The sequence below is a fragment of the Solea solea genome, chromosome 5, assembly GCF_958295425.1.
Source record: "Solea solea chromosome 5, fSolSol10.1, whole genome shotgun sequence".
Lineage (NCBI taxonomy): Eukaryota > Metazoa > Chordata > Actinopteri > Pleuronectiformes > Soleidae > Solea > Solea solea.
This window is the reverse complement of record NC_081138.1, coordinates 1,528,280-1,546,741: the sequence shown is the minus strand read 5'-3', so window position 1 is coordinate 1,546,741 and position 18,462 is coordinate 1,528,280. Positions and strand designations below refer to the sequence as shown.

At 42.4% G+C, this 18,462-nt stretch overlaps 1 protein-coding gene across 2 annotated transcripts; it reads right to left on the bottom strand.

The window, feature by feature from the left end:
• Positions 1–5: 5 nt before the first annotated feature.
• On the bottom strand, positions 6–17,117 carry usp47 (ubiquitin specific peptidase 47). Of its 2 annotated transcripts, XM_058628915.1 has the most exons (29): positions 16,817–17,117; positions 14,122–14,178; positions 12,848–13,042; positions 11,092–11,208; positions 10,066–10,219; positions 9,877–9,973; positions 9,629–9,774; positions 9,432–9,511; positions 8,230–8,379; positions 7,933–8,028; positions 7,680–7,832; positions 7,251–7,409; positions 6,990–7,121; positions 6,768–6,844; positions 6,400–6,455; positions 5,916–6,028; positions 5,736–5,837; positions 5,347–5,554; positions 5,093–5,208; positions 4,849–4,968; positions 3,898–4,765; positions 2,623–2,798; positions 2,458–2,538; positions 2,202–2,317; positions 2,013–2,131; positions 1,702–1,832; positions 1,576–1,623; positions 1,368–1,498; positions 6–761 (listed from the first exon to the last, which is right to left on the bottom strand). In XM_058628915.1, exons 1-29 carry the CDS (start codon positions 16,859–16,861, stop codon positions 587–589), a joined length of 4,218 nt encoding a protein of 1,405 aa, XP_058484898.1. In that variant the 5' UTR covers positions 16,862–17,117; the 3' UTR covers positions 6–586. The 2 variants fall into 2 exon arrangements, with proteins under 2 accessions (XP_058484898.1, XP_058484899.1); XM_058628916.1 differs by lacking the exon at positions 14,122–14,178 and having other exon boundaries at positions 16,817–17,116.
• Between the last annotated feature and the right edge of the window lie 1,345 nt (positions 17,118–18,462).

Here is an 18,462-nt window from a genome sequence, read left to right as displayed (position 1 = left end):
ACAAATGATTTATTGTCACCTCCTTTATTTATTTACTTATTTCCATTATTATGACTCAAATCCTGTGTATAAACGACGTCTCAGCCGGTTGTAAAGTTGCTGAGAGAGTGCGGTTCAGTCGGACTGGGCGAGGCTTGAAAAGTAGCTCTTGGTTTGTATGAAGTGTGGATGGAAGGTGTGAGTGACGTGAGATCGCAACGGTTTCTCACCTGGAGCGGGGCGGAGCTCAGAAGACGTGAACATACGAGGGGGGGGGGGGGGGGAGGGAGAGAACATGAAACAGGAGGCGGGACTCCAGCACAGTATCACAGTCCCGACACCTCTGCATTCATCTCTGGACCCTTTACGTTCAACTCTTTTCTGCATTGAATAGTTTTTCCCTTTAAACTTTACAGTAAAGTACACGTTAGTGCACAGTAAGGTTTCTGAGCCCGTCCTGGAGCTCAGTGTGGACGACCGCTCGTCTCGCAGCGCCGCATCAGGTTCAAGTCACTACCAGGCCAGACACTATGACTGACATCCAGAGCCTGGTTGCTATGCTACAGCAGCCAGATGAACCGCGTGACTAGGAACGGTTCTCTGTGCCTCAGTCCTGCCCCGGGTCTTTGGCGGGGCCTCCATCCAGGTAGATCTTCAGGGCTTTCTCCTTGCGTGGAGAGTAGCTGACGCGGTGTCCGGTCTTGAGCAGGCGGCTGCTCTCCTTTTTCATCAACTCACTGCGCTCGTCCTCCGACAGCTCCATGGGCTCCTCTGTGCTGTTCCTGCAAAACAACCAGGACGCAGCTCAGTGACGTCGATCTGAAGTCACGGCGACAGACGGAGGAGGCACAACTCGCTGCTGCAGAGACACAACGCTCTGGAAACTCAAGTCTCTGTGGGAATTCTGACTCTAGTGATTCAGTGAATAACAATGTGATGCACTTTTACTGGATTATAATATAGATTAGCACAGTTGCTCCATATGCTCACGATTCAGCCACCATGATCGAACGCACCAATTCTAAAGTGATTTTATATAAAATTACTATTTACTCACACACCTAAAATTATAAACAAGCCCACAGCCAAGAGGTTTCCAGTTAAATCCCCTGAGCAAGGCACTCAATCCCCATTGCTCCCTGGGTGCTGCCCTCGGCTCCTGCACCCGGCTTGTGTGTGTTCACACTGGTGTGTAATAAGGACGAGTTAAATTCACTATCTAAACATAAGAGTCTCAATCCCAGTATTCTGGTTTAAGATTAAAAGGATTATTATGAATTTTGACTAAACATATTTTAATAACTAATATACTACAGAGGAATATTTATAACTCCATACTACACAGACAAAACAAAAACACAGAACTGTGTGCGTTTGATTTGTTTTACCTGTAGCAGACGACAGCTCCATCATCACAGATGTACAGAGGCCACACATTGAGCGTCGACACCTTCGGGTTCCAGTCCAGATCCTGGTGGATCTCCAGCACGGAAATATCACAAGGAAAAGTTCCTCTGCCCTGGAGACATCAGAGAGGAAGTTATTAAACTGTCAGAAAACACACGAGTCACGTGTGAGGAAGTGAACTTCACTAACCTTTGCAAACTCCAGGTTTTCAAGAGGAATGCCACTCATTTCACTGAGCTGCAGAGGAAGCAGACACAGATGGACATTAATCCCTCACGTATGTGCTACCACATGTGACTGTAGTATGAGACTCACCCTCTCCTTTAGCTCTTCAACACTGCTGCTCTCCAGAATCACTTCCTGAAAAGGCTCCAGCTTCATCACGGCCGGGCTCCATCTCCGGGTCAGAACAGCCAGCTGTGACATGGACTTCATTTTCTCTGGTTCTGAAAAACAAAACAAAATAAGTGGATCACAGATCACATTTCACTGCAGCTGCTGCTTCAACAGACTGTGGAAGACGTGCGCTGTGGCTCCAGTTTCTGGCAGTTATAGTTTTAATGTTAACTCGACAAAAAACGAAGCATAAACTGACAACGATAACTGAAGAGCACGCGTGACGTTACCATTGAGAACTTCCAGGAAAACTTCCCAGTTGGACGATATGCTGATGTCCTCCTCATAGACGTGGTAATCCAGGAACACGGTGCCAGGATTCTTCCACGTCTTTTTCCTGAGACGAACCCTAAACAAAGATACAACTACCGTCAGCGCCTCTGCAGGGTTTTCTTACGTTTGCGATCTAAAAGCCTCACCTGTCGATGCTGAGGTCGAGCTTGCACTGCTCTTTCAACTGAGGGAGCAGCTCCTCTTTGGACTGTCTCACAGTCATGCCCTTAGCAAACACCGTGTCCACGAGGAACTTGCAGGGCTGAAAAACAACATCATGATGAATATATATATACAGTATATATATATATATATATATATATATATATATATATATATATATATATATATATATATACAACCAGTTTTGAGTCATTGTTTAATAAAAATAAATGTTCTCACCTCTGTTTCATTCACTAGTAGTTGATACACTTTGACTCTGTATTCCCCCTTTTTCAGTGCTCTTCCAAGTCGAATGGTTATCTGTGGAAAGTCAATTATTAATTCACTCCGACACAAAACTAAAGGTAATAAATAAAGTAATGAATTGTGAGTATTTATGCCGACCTTGTTATCGTCAGAAAACGATGACAGAGTCTCGTTCAGCCGCACGCTCTCAAACTCCTGGTTGTTGGCGTAGACGCGGAACACTTTGAACTGGGTGGAGGCCACGCCCACGTACGGCTCCAGGTTCTGCTTGAACGCTGCTAACGTTATTCTCTTGTCCACATGAACAACTAAACCTGAGGTAGATCACACACACAAACAGCAATTCAACAGTCTGTTACAATTAAATATGAGAAAATACCTGGTAATAAAACACAGTTCTTATTCAACATGCGGGTCGCTCTTCTTTTCTCTGATCATTTAGTCAAATATGATTGTGGGAGGAAGAGCTCAGTGTCATTTTAACTGCAGTATAACATTTTAATTTTATGAAAAGAAAAACTCTTTAAAAGGAATAGTTCAGTATTTCAAAGTGTGGTTGTACGAGATATTGATAAGAGCTACAACTTGCGATTATTTTAACAATCGATCAATCTTTCGACAACGTAATTAATTGTTTGGTCTATGTATAGTCAGAAAATGTTGAAGAATGTTAAGATGATTATTAAAATCATTCAGTTTTAATGTTTTTTTTCGTTATATGAAGCAAAGAAACCGTAAAATATTCACAAATAAAATCTGAAAACTTGTTTAAATTACTAAGAAAAAAGATTAATCGATTGTTAAATTAGTTGGCAAGTAATTTAGAAATCGCTTAGTCGACGGAGCCCTAATTCACTGATTATCAACACAGACTTTGACGAGCCAACACTTGTGCAGACGTGTGTGGTACCTGGACATTCACTCTCACTGATATCACGATGCTGATAAAACAGATTCACTAAACTAAAGCGACACCTGCTTAAGTCTATAATTCATTTCAATGTTAGACGCAATTTTTTTTAGCTGGAAATAAGAGTTTGTAAACTGTTCTCTCTCCTTTACTTAACTCCTTATAGAGAAATCAGCATTTCCATGTTGTGGTGACAAAGCAACTGCACGTCGACTACTGCTTCATTAGGTTTGTGTCACTTGGGTAAATAATCAAAATGAAGGTTTTTAAACACACAATCGAACACAATTTGACGTTATTGATGAAGACATCAGTGGATCAACACATTCTTATACACAGCACAGACTGATTTTATCAAGTGAGAATGAGTATCTGGTTTCTAGGTAGGTGTACAGAAATTAAGATAATGTATCAATACCTCAAACAACCACATTTAAAAAAATAAACTCTAAATTGTATGATAACTAGAGCAGGGTAAGGAACAGAAGTTCTAAAACGAGTACATTTTTGTGCATCCCACGTGGATTCATCCTGAGTACACGGCTCCGCTCTGAAGTACAGGTACTGAGCCTCTGCTTTGCTCTTCCCATTGTCGTCATACTCGCTGTCTGTTCCGGAGTCTTCCTCGGCCGTGTCCCACGTCTCTTTCTTGCCCTCGTGGGCTTTGGAGCGCCGGCTACTTGTGATGCTGTGCGAGTCCAGGCCATTGGCCAACTGTATGGGCCCGCTGTCTGCGTTACACAGCGTGTCACTACTGTGGCTGGAGCTGAGGATGTCACTGTCGACCGAGCTGGTGCTGCGGTCATTGTTCACCTCAGAGTCTGAGCGCTCCTCACTGGCAAAGTGGTTCTCTGGGTCAGAGGAGGCGCCACCGCTGCTCCCAGCCGTGGTCCTGATCCGGTTCTCTAGCTCTCTGCTGTCTGCGGCCACGCAGAGTGAAGAGTTAGAGTCGGCCTCTTGTGTCGGGGACTCGATGTGTTCAAAGTCACTGGTGTCAGAGCTTTTCTGGCTGTCGCTGGTGCTGGTGCTGGAGCCCTGCTGCTGCTGCTGCTGCTGCTGCTGTTGTTGCTGCTGCTGCTGCTGCTGCTGCTGCTGCTGCTGCTGCTGCAGCGACAGATTCTTTAACTTTTCTGTGCTCTCCTCGAGTATAGCCTCCACAGACTTCCTGGTACCCTTGGACTCATCAGAGGGCACATCAGAGTCACCGCCCTCTTTCTGGCTCAGAGTTCTGTTGGCCAAGGTACCGGGTGACTGTTCAGGCAGTAAGATCAACAGTCGGATTGTATTCCCGTGACGATCCAACAGTTTCCACAAGACGGAGTCAGTGAACGCAACCTGATGATCAGACGACTCGGAGCTCTCAACAAAAACCTGATGAAAGAAAAGAGAGAACAGGTCGTTAGGTGTCACGAAGCTTCCTGATAAATTCTCTAATAAGAATTTATTGACAAGACCTTGTTACTCCTGAAAAATCCCTCAGCTTTCAAGGTCTTGTTTGGAACATAGAGGAGGCGAAGGTCATTATAGCAGCGCTCCAGGACCACACGCATGTTTTCTGCAGACAGACCTGTTGCCTAGAGACAGACACAAACACAAGACAAGGTTGAATCTCACATTTATTTCAACATAAGGTTCACTGTTAATGATTCAAATGGAAAAGAGGACACAGTGATTTAGGAGGAGAGTAAAAACACAAACCTGTGCAATAAGCTGTTTGAATTCAGTGATTGTCTGGTTCAAGTACGCCCTGACGCTGATTGGGGAGGCAATGGTCTCACTCTTCAGATCCACAACATGAACCTTCACCATAACCTCTGCAGAAAACCAGAAACACACTCCTCAGGTCATTCAGTAATAGCTTCAAGTGTAATTAATGTACTTTAGTTTGCTTAGTCTTCTGCTGAACTGCATTAACACTGTTACTTTAACTGACTCCACAGAAGAATACCGACCTCCAGGTTTGTACGGCTGGAACACTTGATCCGGCCGCCGTGTCTCCAGCAGCAAGTCAAACATGTATGAGGACTTGACTCCACCCAGCAGCAGACCCATGGGTGTGTCCTCCTCACCTTCATACGAGCGCTCCAGGTACTCGTGGAACTCGTCATACTTCACCAAGCGACAACAGTCCAGAGAGACGACTCCCTCAAGCTCCATCAGCTGAGGGAAATGCAAATTACAATGATGCAAGGATTATTTTTAACCACTGGCGTATCAAAGGTCCCTATAAACAGTTGCCAGTGTTACATGAACTAATGCACAGTGACATGCTAATGATTTTAAGGGCACATGGTCATTCAGTGATCACTATTTTGCAGCTAAAACCACACAACAAACTAACCTTAAAGGCCATTTCTGTTGCCTCTCTGAGTGTTTTGTCCTTGTGAACTTCCAGCTTGCTTTCCATCATCATCTTTACAGGATGCATGCAAAAAAGCTTGATCTACAGGAGAGAGCAGAGCATTTATCAACGGATCCATTTTCACATGACGATGGAGAATTTGAATAGAGCCAAACAAACCTTGCAGGTATTGCGCTCAATCTCCCGCTGTCTCTTTTCCTGCTCCTCAGACTCCTTCTCCTTCTGAACCAAACTCTTTATGTGCTCTGGGAAGTCTTCTACAGCTGAATACTCTGCCGACAGAACAGCGGACACATTAAACCACGTGATCCATTTTATACCAAGCTCAGAAAATAATAACCACAACCGATGGCACTAAAACATCTCCCATTAACACTAAACCCATAATGAGGTTTTAAGAATTGCTTATTCTCCCGCCATTAAGACAAAAGAAAATTAATTCAATAAATCATCACAATCACATCAATACCGATTGTAGCCTCGCCATACGACACTGGCTTAAAGTAAACCTTTGATAATGTTTTACGAACATGTTAATTCTCATGTGTAAGAGTCATAAACGTTAACTGATCTTCATGTTTGTGTTGGCATCTCATTCACGTTGACATTATTCCTGTGAGACTGAACTGAATGAAATGCTTACTTGCATTCCTTGAGGGGTCTTTCAATCTATAAATCAGCATATATGCATTTGTAGAGCTGTTGAGAGGAAAAAAAGGATTATTATGACTACAGAAAAAAAAGAAAGAATACATATCATGTGTAAATAGGGAGCTCAGATGAATGTAAAACACTGACAATGCTCAGTATAAATATCTGATACAACCCCATTTAAAAAAACAGGAAACTTTAACAGGAAAAGCACAATGAACAAAGAATAAACAACCCGTTTCCCCTCAGATGGAAGTGGTTCCAGTTTCAAGTTGCAGTTAATTATTATTCTATTCTCTAAAGCAGTTTACTGCAGGAATGTGCTGCACGTCAACCCACGGAGCACTGCACACAACTGACCTTGCAAAGGCACTGGAATAATAGCCTCTGCTCCCTGAGGACCCGCCGTATGTCTTTCTTATATCGTCCTGGGTGATCTGCCAAACAGAGATGCACACCAACACGATTACTCCACAGATATGCTGTGTAACTCAGGATCATGTTAGGGTGACTGGGGTTAGTTAGTAAGAGCTGCTGAGCCCAGGAAGTGAGTACTGTGAGAGAATCACGTTGGACACTGACCTTGCTAACATGTTGATCATTGAAACTGTACCACTGGCCATCACTAAAGGATTTGATGCAGGCATAGTAATGGCCACCCGCAGCACTCCCTGAATGGACCATGACGGAGAACAGCTCAAAGGTTAACGAACTCTGTGAATGTGACAAAAATCTTAAATCAGACAAGACCAACAGACCAGGAGGAGTTGGATTTACAGATTTAAGATTTAACACGATCATAACACGGGCAGAACCACATGAAACCAGGTCAAAAATGATCACCTTTGGCTTCAACACCCTCTCTGTGCTGCCGGTGCTGTCCAAGCAGATGCCCTCGTCCACGCAGTCATCAGTGGAAAAGTCATTGCTCATCTGATCACTGTGGCAGCTGCCTTCATTCTCAGCGCCGCTGTCAGTGCAGCTCTCCGTCTGAGGCGACTTCTGAAAACATCAGCCGACAATAGATTTAAATGAGACGAAACACACACACACACACACACAGACAGGTTGACTACATTTTATATGACACAAATACAGTATCATGACATGTATTCCACATAAAGTAAATGTCATGTTACATAATAACACTAGTCTGTGCCCTCATTACAAAACAACTAAAGTGGAACGTGGGACACATTTTTTCTCTTAATCAGAGGATTTTTTTATAATCAAGTCACGTTACTGTTGGTGAACATGCTGCTCTGATCTCACCTCATCTTCCACGTCGATGAACGGACTCATGTCCAGCTCCTCGGGGAAAGTCATGCTGTCGTTGAGCTTGATGCGATGCATAGTGGTGTAGTCAAAATCAAACCGTTTCAGCTGCAGTGTCAGCAGGTAGGGAAAGTGCAGAAATCTTAGACCCTGTAGCAAAGAAGCATTTATCAAGAGGATTAGACGGGTCAATAACAGAACGCTGCATTCTCTGAACACGACTCCCATGTCACATATTCAGTCTGCTCACCTTCCGGGCGTCACATTTCTTTTTGCAGCGTTCACAGAAATACTGGTTGGGCCCATCCAGAGTTTCTGGTTGAACAAATGCCTGCAGAGCCTCCTCCTGTGGCAGAGAATGAAATATAGTTTTACGTATGTTCATAGAAGACATCGACTGTATCAACATGAGCGGCAAGTACTGAATGCAACGATGGCTTTAAGTAGCTGTGAATTCCGAAGCATGAATGAGAGTTAAGTGCTGTTGTCTTTGTCTTTGCTGCCACTGTACTAAATATTTAAAAAGGGATGAAATGTAGAAACTCACCACACTGCCATAGGCCTGGTTGACTCCAAAGGGTCTGATCACAAGAGGGATGTCCAGGTAGGTATCAATCCTCCAGCTCTCGTAGCCACACTCCAGACAACGCACATAATCCTTCAGTTTCCCCTGGTACAGCTGGTTGATCAGGTCAGCCTGAGGACAGGGACGGGACAGGGACTCTATTAAGCACTAAAATGCTATGTTGAGTCTGCTGCTCGTGTGAAATCAGCAGAGCAACTGACTGCTGATCTTCATACAACACCTTGAATTAGATAAAACTGTCCAACTGAATAAGTTTATCATCACTTATCGGCTCTACTTGACTCAACTCTACACAGTTTGGTATCAGACAAAATTCTTTCTATGCAGAAAATACTGAAGCACTGGGCATTCAAATAGTTTTTAATTACTAATCTCCCAATAAACTTTTTGGATGTGATTATTTTGTTCTTGCTGATAATAAAAAATAACAGCAGATGGATTTTTGTGCAATATAAAGCGTAGCTGACACTAGTAAAACCCTAGTTTTAGTGGTAAAAAGTGACCTGGGGTTAATATAGAGGCTGTGTAAGAAAGGAATAAGGCTTTAGCATAAGATGAACATTTTGAGATGGCACTGGGGCTGACGTTACCTCATCCAGAATTGAGCAGCCTGCACTGACACTATACTTGCTGTAGCGATGTGTGTGTCCTGCGAGTTGTTGTAGGTAAATAACAAGGAAAACCTGGAGTAGATTTTCAGTGGTATGGGTCGCGCACCTATATTTTACATGGCAAATGTGGAGGAGTCCAAACACATCATTTTGAAATGTGGAGGAGGACACGCCCCCCTCACGATCGCCAGCTTTCCGCAGTGCGTCTGCTGAAAGCGTCTGTTGACGTCACATTTCAGTACAGACTCAGCTCACTTGAAACCTCGCCAGAGCAGGTTTGGTGCCTGCTCTGGCGAGGTCTGGCGAGGTCAAAGTGCAAGATACCAGGTACGGAAAGTAAATAAACCCAGTAGAGTCGAGCCGAGTAGAGCTAAAACTGTATAATGGAAAAGCACCAATGAATATTCAACACACACACAAGCACACACAGAAGAGTGTTTACAGTTTATATCTCATTCCAAAAATCAGAAAACAGTTAAGCCTGATTGTCACCAGGCTGACAGTTGAATGTTTGTTGTCTGAAGGTCTATGGAAATCTCTGTTTGCTCCTACCTGCTCTGTTTGCTTCCACTTTTGTTCCAGAGCATCAAACATGACCCTGCACAGCTCCTGGATGTCATGCTGTTGCCACGCTAAAAACAAATGCCAACAAAAAAAGTGTCCTTTAGTTTACAGCTGTATAGCACAAGGTCTCCGTCCATAAAAAAACACAAACAATGTGTAAAACAGAGGGAAAAAAAAAAACTAACCCTCGCTGCTGTCCCAGCCAAAGCTCCGGGTCACATCAGTGGTCTCAATCGCACGTTTTTTACTGGTCTGCAGCTGGACAAACAGCCGCTGCAGCTGGAAGGGGATGCTGGTGACTGGATCCTCCTCTGACTCCTCAAACTCCCAGCTGTGGTTGCACACAAGTTGTGTAATTATTCAAATACACAACACACAACACATTCATCAAGTAAAGTAAAACGTCAACAGGACAATGAGCATAATTCCTCACTTGTAGAGAGCATTTCTGAACTCTGGAGTCATGAACAGCGTCTGCAGAAGACTGTTCAAATAGCAGGTCATAGCTTGGTTAACTAAACCCACGTAACCTATAAAGGAGGCAAGGAACAGGTAGTAAGAGGTCAGCTGGGGTTGCGTAAAAGAAGTGATGCAACATCTGTAACGTAGGCCCAAAACACACCCGTCTCAGATTTGTTGAGGATTGATGAGTAGGAGTAAGATGAACTGCTGTAATCACCACTGCAGCCTGGAGTGCTGTCTCTTGGAAGAGGCCCAATGAAGCGCTCCTGGGAACTGTCATCCAGTCCACTGCTGTCAGCTGCTCCCGACTCATCCTGCACACACAGACACACAGTTTGATAATGTACACCTGTACAGCTCCTTATCCGATCATCCATCACAGTACATTTAGACATGGAGACACGGTCAAGACAACCTGCCCATGGAGAAGAATTTTAAGTGATCATGGTAGTTGGTAATATTTCAGAATAATCTGATCTGGGATTTCCACACTCAACCATATACAGGGTTTATAGAGAATACTCTATTGAGTGACAGTACTCCCTGCAAAAATGATTTGTTGATCCCAAAGCTCAGGAAATTGAAAATGATGGAAAGGCAAGAGTAAATAGCAACAGTAACTCAAACAACCACTCGTTACAAGCAAGGTATGTGTCTCTGACCATAAAATCGGTCAAATCTTGAAGCAGATTGGGCTACAGCAGCAGAAGTCTACACCAGGTGCCACTCCTGCTACTTTTTTAGGTGTCCTGTGTTACTTAATTAAGTCGCTGGTGACTGAATATTCTTCTTATGTTGGGGTTAATAGGTGGTTGGCAGGTGAGTGTATATTTAGTCTACAAATCCTATAACAATCTTTAGTAGTGCTAAAGCTTGTCATAGGTACGGTATGTTCTCCACAGTTTACCAGAAAGGCGAGTGGTGTATGTCAAGCCACAGTGGTTAGAAATAAGCAGAATTGGTCAAGTAGTAACACCAGTGCAACACCAGTGAAACAGGAAGTTACACACAATGTTGTTTCAGCACATTGGCTCGTCAGTCACTGCTGCTCTTAAAGGGCTACAGCACCTGGTTATCCACTGGTGCGGTCAGAACCAGTTGTGTTAAGTCGTACTGGCTGTGTGTAAGCAGTGGCCCAAAAGGACACCCAATATAATACTGAGAAATTAGGAACTGTACAACTCACCGACGCCATCTGTGGCTGCTCTCCATCTTTGTCTGTCAGCTGGAGAAAATTCTTTTTACCACCCGGCTCAAACCCAGAGTCTGAGAGGGACATCTCACTGTTATGATCCAGTGGTGCCTAGAGGTCAGCAAAAAGAGAGGGGGGGGGTCACAAAACAGTCTCAGCAATAATACCTGAAAATGCTTAAGGATAACAGAAACAAATGGTTAACAAACTGGATGAATTCACAAGAACCCTTACACAGCTACTCAATTCATGTCGAACAAATTCCCTGTAGTGGCGCGTATGACGAAAGTAGCTTGAAGCCAACATGTGAACAACGCCACAGAGCTGTCTTTCTCCAAAACAAGCCGAGGACGAGCCAGCAAAGTGCTGCAGTGGAAACATGCAGAGGCTTAATCCACTGACCTACTCAGTGAGATAACAGACACAGTACCTGGGCTTTGGCCCGGGTCAGTGACAGGATTAGCCTGGGCTCATTTAAGAAAAGGAATTGTATGTCCACACACGACCGGACAACAGAGAACAACCTCAGTCAACACTACAAGAGCACAATAAGAAATTAATTTTTACTCTTTACTCTCTTTTCACAACACCAGCATTACAGACTTTATTTTGTAGCAGGGAACAACAGTATGACAATTCCATTTTTGACTCTGATATCATCCAAAATACTGCTAACCCCACTGCATTTATTTTCAGAAATACCGTATCTCTCCCACTATCAGCTTCACTGAGGTCATGATATGGAGACACTGCCCTTTCAATGAAGAAGGGGCTATTGTTCATACGCTTACGTAAACTTTTTTGAAATGGAGAATAAATGCGACTGCAAACAAGCTAAGAGCCATGATTATGAATCCCACTCGAGTTCACCTACAATACTCTGCCTGCACTCAAAATTACTGAATAAAACCAACATGCCTTTGCTGGTGGAAACAGCTCACAGTATCCAGACCTCTGAGTTCCAGGTCTAAAAGCAGCGATGCTGGTTGGTACAACTTCTCCTGCCGTCCCATGTGACAGACTCCCATGTGACAGACTCCCTCGTGACGCGAGGGAGAGGCTCTCTATTGTCACTAAAACTTTATCAACAGAAATATTACCACTTTTCTATTGACTGAAAATACTTATTTGTTTGTGTTTGAAATTTTAAACTACTTTTTCATTGGAACAGGAAACATGCTTACTGGAAATGAGCTTCATTTGAGCTGTAAACTAAAGTAATAACACTGCAGACCCCAAAAACAAATCATTTAACAGACACTAGACTGCTCCATAGAATTAGTCTGGAAGTTCATGCACAGTTCATGTGCAAATAATTGATCCATTGTAATACAAAAGTATTGATTAGTTCAGATTTAACCATATATTAAAAGGTTTTCAAACTCCAACACAAACTTCAGTTGTGACAAAAACACAGAGATTTCGCTGCCATGCTCAGTTCATTTAGACTTTTAGCGGTTTCTACCGATAGCTCTTGCATTTCTCATCCAAACACTGGCAAAGTCAGCCCTGCACACACTGGTGCCCTAAGTCACCTGCCAAGTTTGACGCCTGTCAAACAGCTATGTGATGTGACAGTTATGTGATTAACAGACGGACAGAAAAACAGATGGCTCCCGCATTTACAGATAGAAGATCAGGCCTCTTATTTTCTTCTTCTGTAATAACTCCACATACCCCTAGGGGGCACACCGTGTTAGAATCATGTTGAAACCCTGAAATGCGACTGCTACGGCAAACATTTCCTCACCATGTCCACTTTATTTCCCCAGATAAGGGTGAAGGAGCCATTTACATATCCTGCTTTGAGGGCAATGTCTTCATAGAGTCTGGAGAGTGCTGTGGAAGCAGGCAGGTTGACGGTCACCCTCTCATTGATGGTCTTTGCACAGGTGGTGTCCTGGATAATGCACAGCACTCTGGGCTCTTCTGCTGCATTCTGGATCTGAAAATCAAGAGATTCACAGGATGTATTTTGTCAGTTTGCATGGGTAACTTTACTTTATAGTTCAGTAACAATAGAATATAATACGTTCATAATAAGAAGTAACATCATGATGATATTGTAATATTATATTAACATGATATTACAGTAATATTTCCACATTATTTCCTAAGTCAAATCCAAGTATTAACATTGTAATTAGTTTTACTATAGGTTACCATCAGTGTAATACCTTCACAAGAAATTGTGATTTTCATATCCATCATTAAGGCTAATAAAATAAATAAATAATAAAATAAAATAATAAAAACAAGCACTCATCTCTTTATGCTCATCTCTTTAAGTCTATCACTACGCTTGAACACTTTTGGAATGTGATACTACATGATTTTTTAAATACATAACTGACAGTTGGATCATTCACAAAAACATCAGCAAAAAACTTTTTACCTCATGACTGGACAAACCCAGTTGATGGACAATTGATCTTGATAATTATAATCAACTACAATAAACTACAAATATTTAAATTATTCAAAGTCATGCTTGAGTCATTCTTCATTTAATTATAAATTATACGGAGGTAGAGGTTTTCCAAGTGGACCAGACGTTTCAAGAGGCAGCAAGTCACGTTATCATCTTCACAGCACGTGCAGTTAGTTTTTTTTGTGACTGGTGTCGTACAAAAATGACCTGGTCAAAAACATTACACATGTCAAAACCTTTCAGCAAAAGGTCACTCATCAAACATTGATGTAACCAGCATGTGTAGAGCTAATCTCTCTTTGACATCAGCCTCATTCAAATCACTAGTAAGCGACATGATTTCCTGTTATGGTGTATTTTGTATTAAATGCCTTGATACTATTAGAACTGTCCTCTGATTGTTATCATTTAGATATATTTGTCTAACGTTAGAGAACCGTGGTACTTGTCAAGCTGCCTGTTCATCGATGTAACTTGATCCTTGCTTGTGTATGGTGACGATAAGCAGAGCTGCATCATGCATCTACTTAACACCATGCTTCATCACAAGCCCTCTCCCTCTCTCTCTCCCTCTCACACACACACAACTCTACCTGAGTAATCCTCTTCATCTCATCAAAAATATTTTGTCTGCATCTCCAAAAAACACCCTAATAATACATGGAGATAGTTAGGGAGAGAAACAAATTAAAAACAAACACAAAAAAGGAAAGGAAGTAGTAACAGTAGGGTGCATGAAGCCACCACCTACACCTACTTCAATTTTTTCTTGAGTAGTGACAGGGTGATGATTACAGGTAAACATACTTGTTATTACGGTTGTTGTGAACCCTTTGTTGAGTTTGTGATCTTGGAAAAATGTGACTGACGGATCCTAAAGAACCAGCTGCTGACAACTCCCAAGTGTATTATCAGATTAAAAGGTTATTTTTACTGTGGATATAATCACAAGGTGCTGACATGTATGCAGGGGTACTTCAAACAAACAGGCAGTATTTCTTTACAGTTGTTAAAGGGATAGTTCATATTTTATTAACTGTGGCTGAATGAGGTACTGACATTATCAACACTGAACCAGCCTGGGACCCAGACAGTCATTTACTGAAAACAAGGCTACCAGCACGAGCACAAGGAAAACCAGATTTGATCTTTTAGGGATGATATTTTGGAGCCCCCTCTGGCTGCACCACCTGCACCAGGAGTGGTGATTATCACATTTGCCCCATAAGAAAGTCTGTGGTATAATAATTCATATTCATGATTCAAAGATTTGCTGCATCCTTAAGTCAATTTATTGTCTTTTTTTTTGTAAATAAAAGTGGTCCATTTCTTTCATGACTATTGGAGGGTAAAACATGCAAATGTCCTAAAAGACCAGGGCTGAACAATGTTGAATAATATTTGTGATTGCAATATGATTTGTGATTTTAAAGGGAATGGTCATTTTTACATCATTATTCTCACTGGAAATGATTACTGTGTGATATTTGAGGAACAACAATGTTCTCTTCAGTCTGTAAAATAAGATGTGTATTGATCAAGACACTAATTCATCTAAAATTATATTTTGACACATATTTTGGCTTTAACACATATTGGGCTATTCCATAAATTGAAACAACATTTAGACTGGCAAGTAAAAGGGAACATGTTTTATGAAATAACATGATAAATCAAGTTTTAACTAGTGGGCCATACGGTTGATGTAGTGGTTAGCACTCTTGCCTTTGCAGCAAGAAGACCTGGGTTTGTGACCGAGTCTGAACAAGGGTCTTTCTGCATGGAGTTTGCATGACCTGCCTGTGTGACTGAAGGTTTTCTCCCACAGTCCAAAAACATGTAATATGGGGATGATGGTAATTTGGACACTCGTTGTTTGTCTCTTTGGTCCCTGTGATGGTCTGGTGATCGGTCTAGGGTGTGACCCCGCCTAATGCCAGCTGAGATTGTCACAGCATCCCCCCGCGACCCTCATGTGAAGGATAAAGCGGTAGAAGATGGAAGTTTTAACTAGTCAGAACATCTTTTTTTAATTAACTGGACTTAAATCATACTGAATGAACCTTGATTCTTGATTAGAATAGTCAAAATGTAATTATATTTTGTCAAAATCCATGTTGTTGATATCTCTAGTGTCAATTTTGATGTGACAATTTCAACCATTAAATGTTAAAAAAGCTTGCCATAATTGCCACTGTGAAAAACGTTTAAGAAGTGCAGCTCTGCGTCATCCCATCCATCCCCCACACCCCCCCAGCACTTAATAACATCCAGTGACGTCCAATGTTCGACGTGTGACGCAGCAACAACTCAAATCCCCCCGTTAACGTAAGACCGTCCGTGGGAATCGCCAGTGTCGATGCCAGTGGCTGCAGCACACTCGCATTGTTCTCCCGTGAGAGAATGACAGCACTGTATCCTCGTAGACTCACACATTATTCGTATTTTACGTAACAATCTGCGTGTTAATGTTTGCTTTGAGTACCAAGACAAACATGGCAGGATAATCTCGCAACGGCTTTGAAGCTTTGACGGGGACGTTAAAATAGAATTTGATCTTTATATCAAAGGAAACAAAATAACAATATGATGACGGTTTTACACACACACACACACACACACACACACCTGCATCTAAGTTTACAGTAATGTGAGGAGGAGCGAACTCAAAGCTTAAAGTTCATTCAAAACAATGTGGAAAGAGGAAATGATGCCACGGTGGTGTAATAATAATAAAAACGTTGCTGTCACTCGTGTCCACTGGCGTGACTATCTACATTTGCTTTTGCAATATCAAAAACACAAAGATTAACTAGAGTTGTTGCCATAAACCAGACTTAAATGATTAACGACATTTGCTAGCCAAAGCCTAGCCTACAGGCTAACGTTACTTGCAAGTTAGCTCACTAATGTTGACAAATGTCGTCTCCGTTAAAAGGATTAACTTCATGGCAGTGACAACATTTGACACCGTGTGACTTTATAGTCATGAAAAGGCCATAATAGACGGTTATATCGTGTGATAATAATCACACTGGAGCTTATTAAGCTGCTCTCGTAAACTCACTTTGTCTAAAGACACTAACTGACGGCGGCTGAAGCTAACGCTAGTTAGCCGTGTCATGATAGGCCGTTCAAGTCATGTTGAGCTAAACGTTAGCAGCGGAGAGTTAGCTTCTGCGTGAAAACACCGCAGCACCGCGGTGCGAAAGTCTGTTTGTCGCTATTAACGTGCGTGTTCAGTGACTCTGCGACCCGGGCTGACTCCACCACGAACCGTAGCCTCACCTCTTTGGATACGAACTGGTTCTCCTCGCTCGGCACCATTTCCATTTGAGCGACAGTTCAGACGAGCATCTATCCGGACAGCGAGCGATGTCAGCGGACAAACTTTGCAGCGACGAGCACAAACATGGCGGGAGTGCCCGCTTGTCGCCACTTTGAACGGTCGCGTCACGAAATCAAACTTGACAAAAGTTGTAGTCTCACGAAAGTGATGTCGGATCCGCTGGCCACACTCACAGTGTCCTGCTGTACGCGGAGAAAAATGGCCGGTGTTTTACTCCGCGAGACTTCACGCACGCACGCACGCACGGAGCTGCTGTGGCGTCACATTCCATCCAGACAAGCGTGCGTGATGTGTGCGGCCTGGGTGACGTAGGTTGGTGCCTGTGTGTGTGTGTGTGTGTGTTTGAGATGAGATGATAATTCACTTTAGCAACAATGACAACAAAGAACATGAATGGATCTGATCTTTATGAGGCTTTTCCCCAACACATCAACCACGTCCCTGACTTCTCCTGTGTTTTTCTTTCCATGATGGAGATTTCATTGATTGTTTCCTTCCATTATATCATCTGCGGTGTCAACCAGGTCATTCTTAGTATTGAGATATTTGCCTAAGTGCATGAGGATATTTTCCTGTGACAGACTGCATTGAAATATAATGTCTAATTCTTTACTTTGGACCAGATCTGGTTTAACAGCTCGGTGTGAATATCATGTATGAATGAGTGACATTAGCTTTGTTTTTTCCACAGTTCTGCATGGAGTACATACATTAGTCAATGAATTTTGGGGGGTTTAGCGCAAGCAATCTGACCCCACTCTCCTAAAATGATTCTTATATGAAGAAAACAGTCATGCACTGCAGAAAATGCAACCAAATATAACACAATCATATCCAAAATGCATGGATTACTCACCAAACTACACTGGCAACTCCACAAGACCCTCATTAAATGCACCACTGCGTGGCAAGTGCCATTGATTAGAAACCAGGAGATATTCATAAAAGTAAACTTCCAAATCTTATGGGAAGTGGATACTGAAGTCCTTTATCAAAGTGTTGTTGTAACTATTAAAACATATAGATTTGTAATTGATCATATTACCACACACCAGTGTGTGGGCAGGGAGGCTATAATAAATACACAGAAAGAGGGATGAACAGCCTTAACCAGTCATTTTATCCAAGAGACAAAATATATTTCTGTTTCTGGGAGAAGAGACCACAAAAAAATGTTGCAGCTGACATATGGACCCATTTGACTTGTAATTAAAATATACTGTATATGTTTTAATAAACTCTTAAAGTGACTTGTTTTCTCGTGGCTGTTGTGAAGCAAGAGTGTACATGTTAAAATGCAAAATTAGATCTTTTATTATACTTATAGAACAAATTTAATTCAGAATGCATTTTATTTCACGTTGTCACCTCGCAGCAGGGGTCAAGGTTTGATAACAGTCCCTTTCTGTATGTTTGCGTGTTCTTTCTCTGTTTGTTCAAGTCTATTTTCGAGGGTTTTCGGTTTCTCCCCGCATTCCTGGGACGAGCCATGCAGTCGACTCCAGATTACATATAGTTACTGTGTTGACTCTGGATACAAAGGTGGTTTGGGGCATTAGAGATGGGTTCACTGCACCAAAATAGA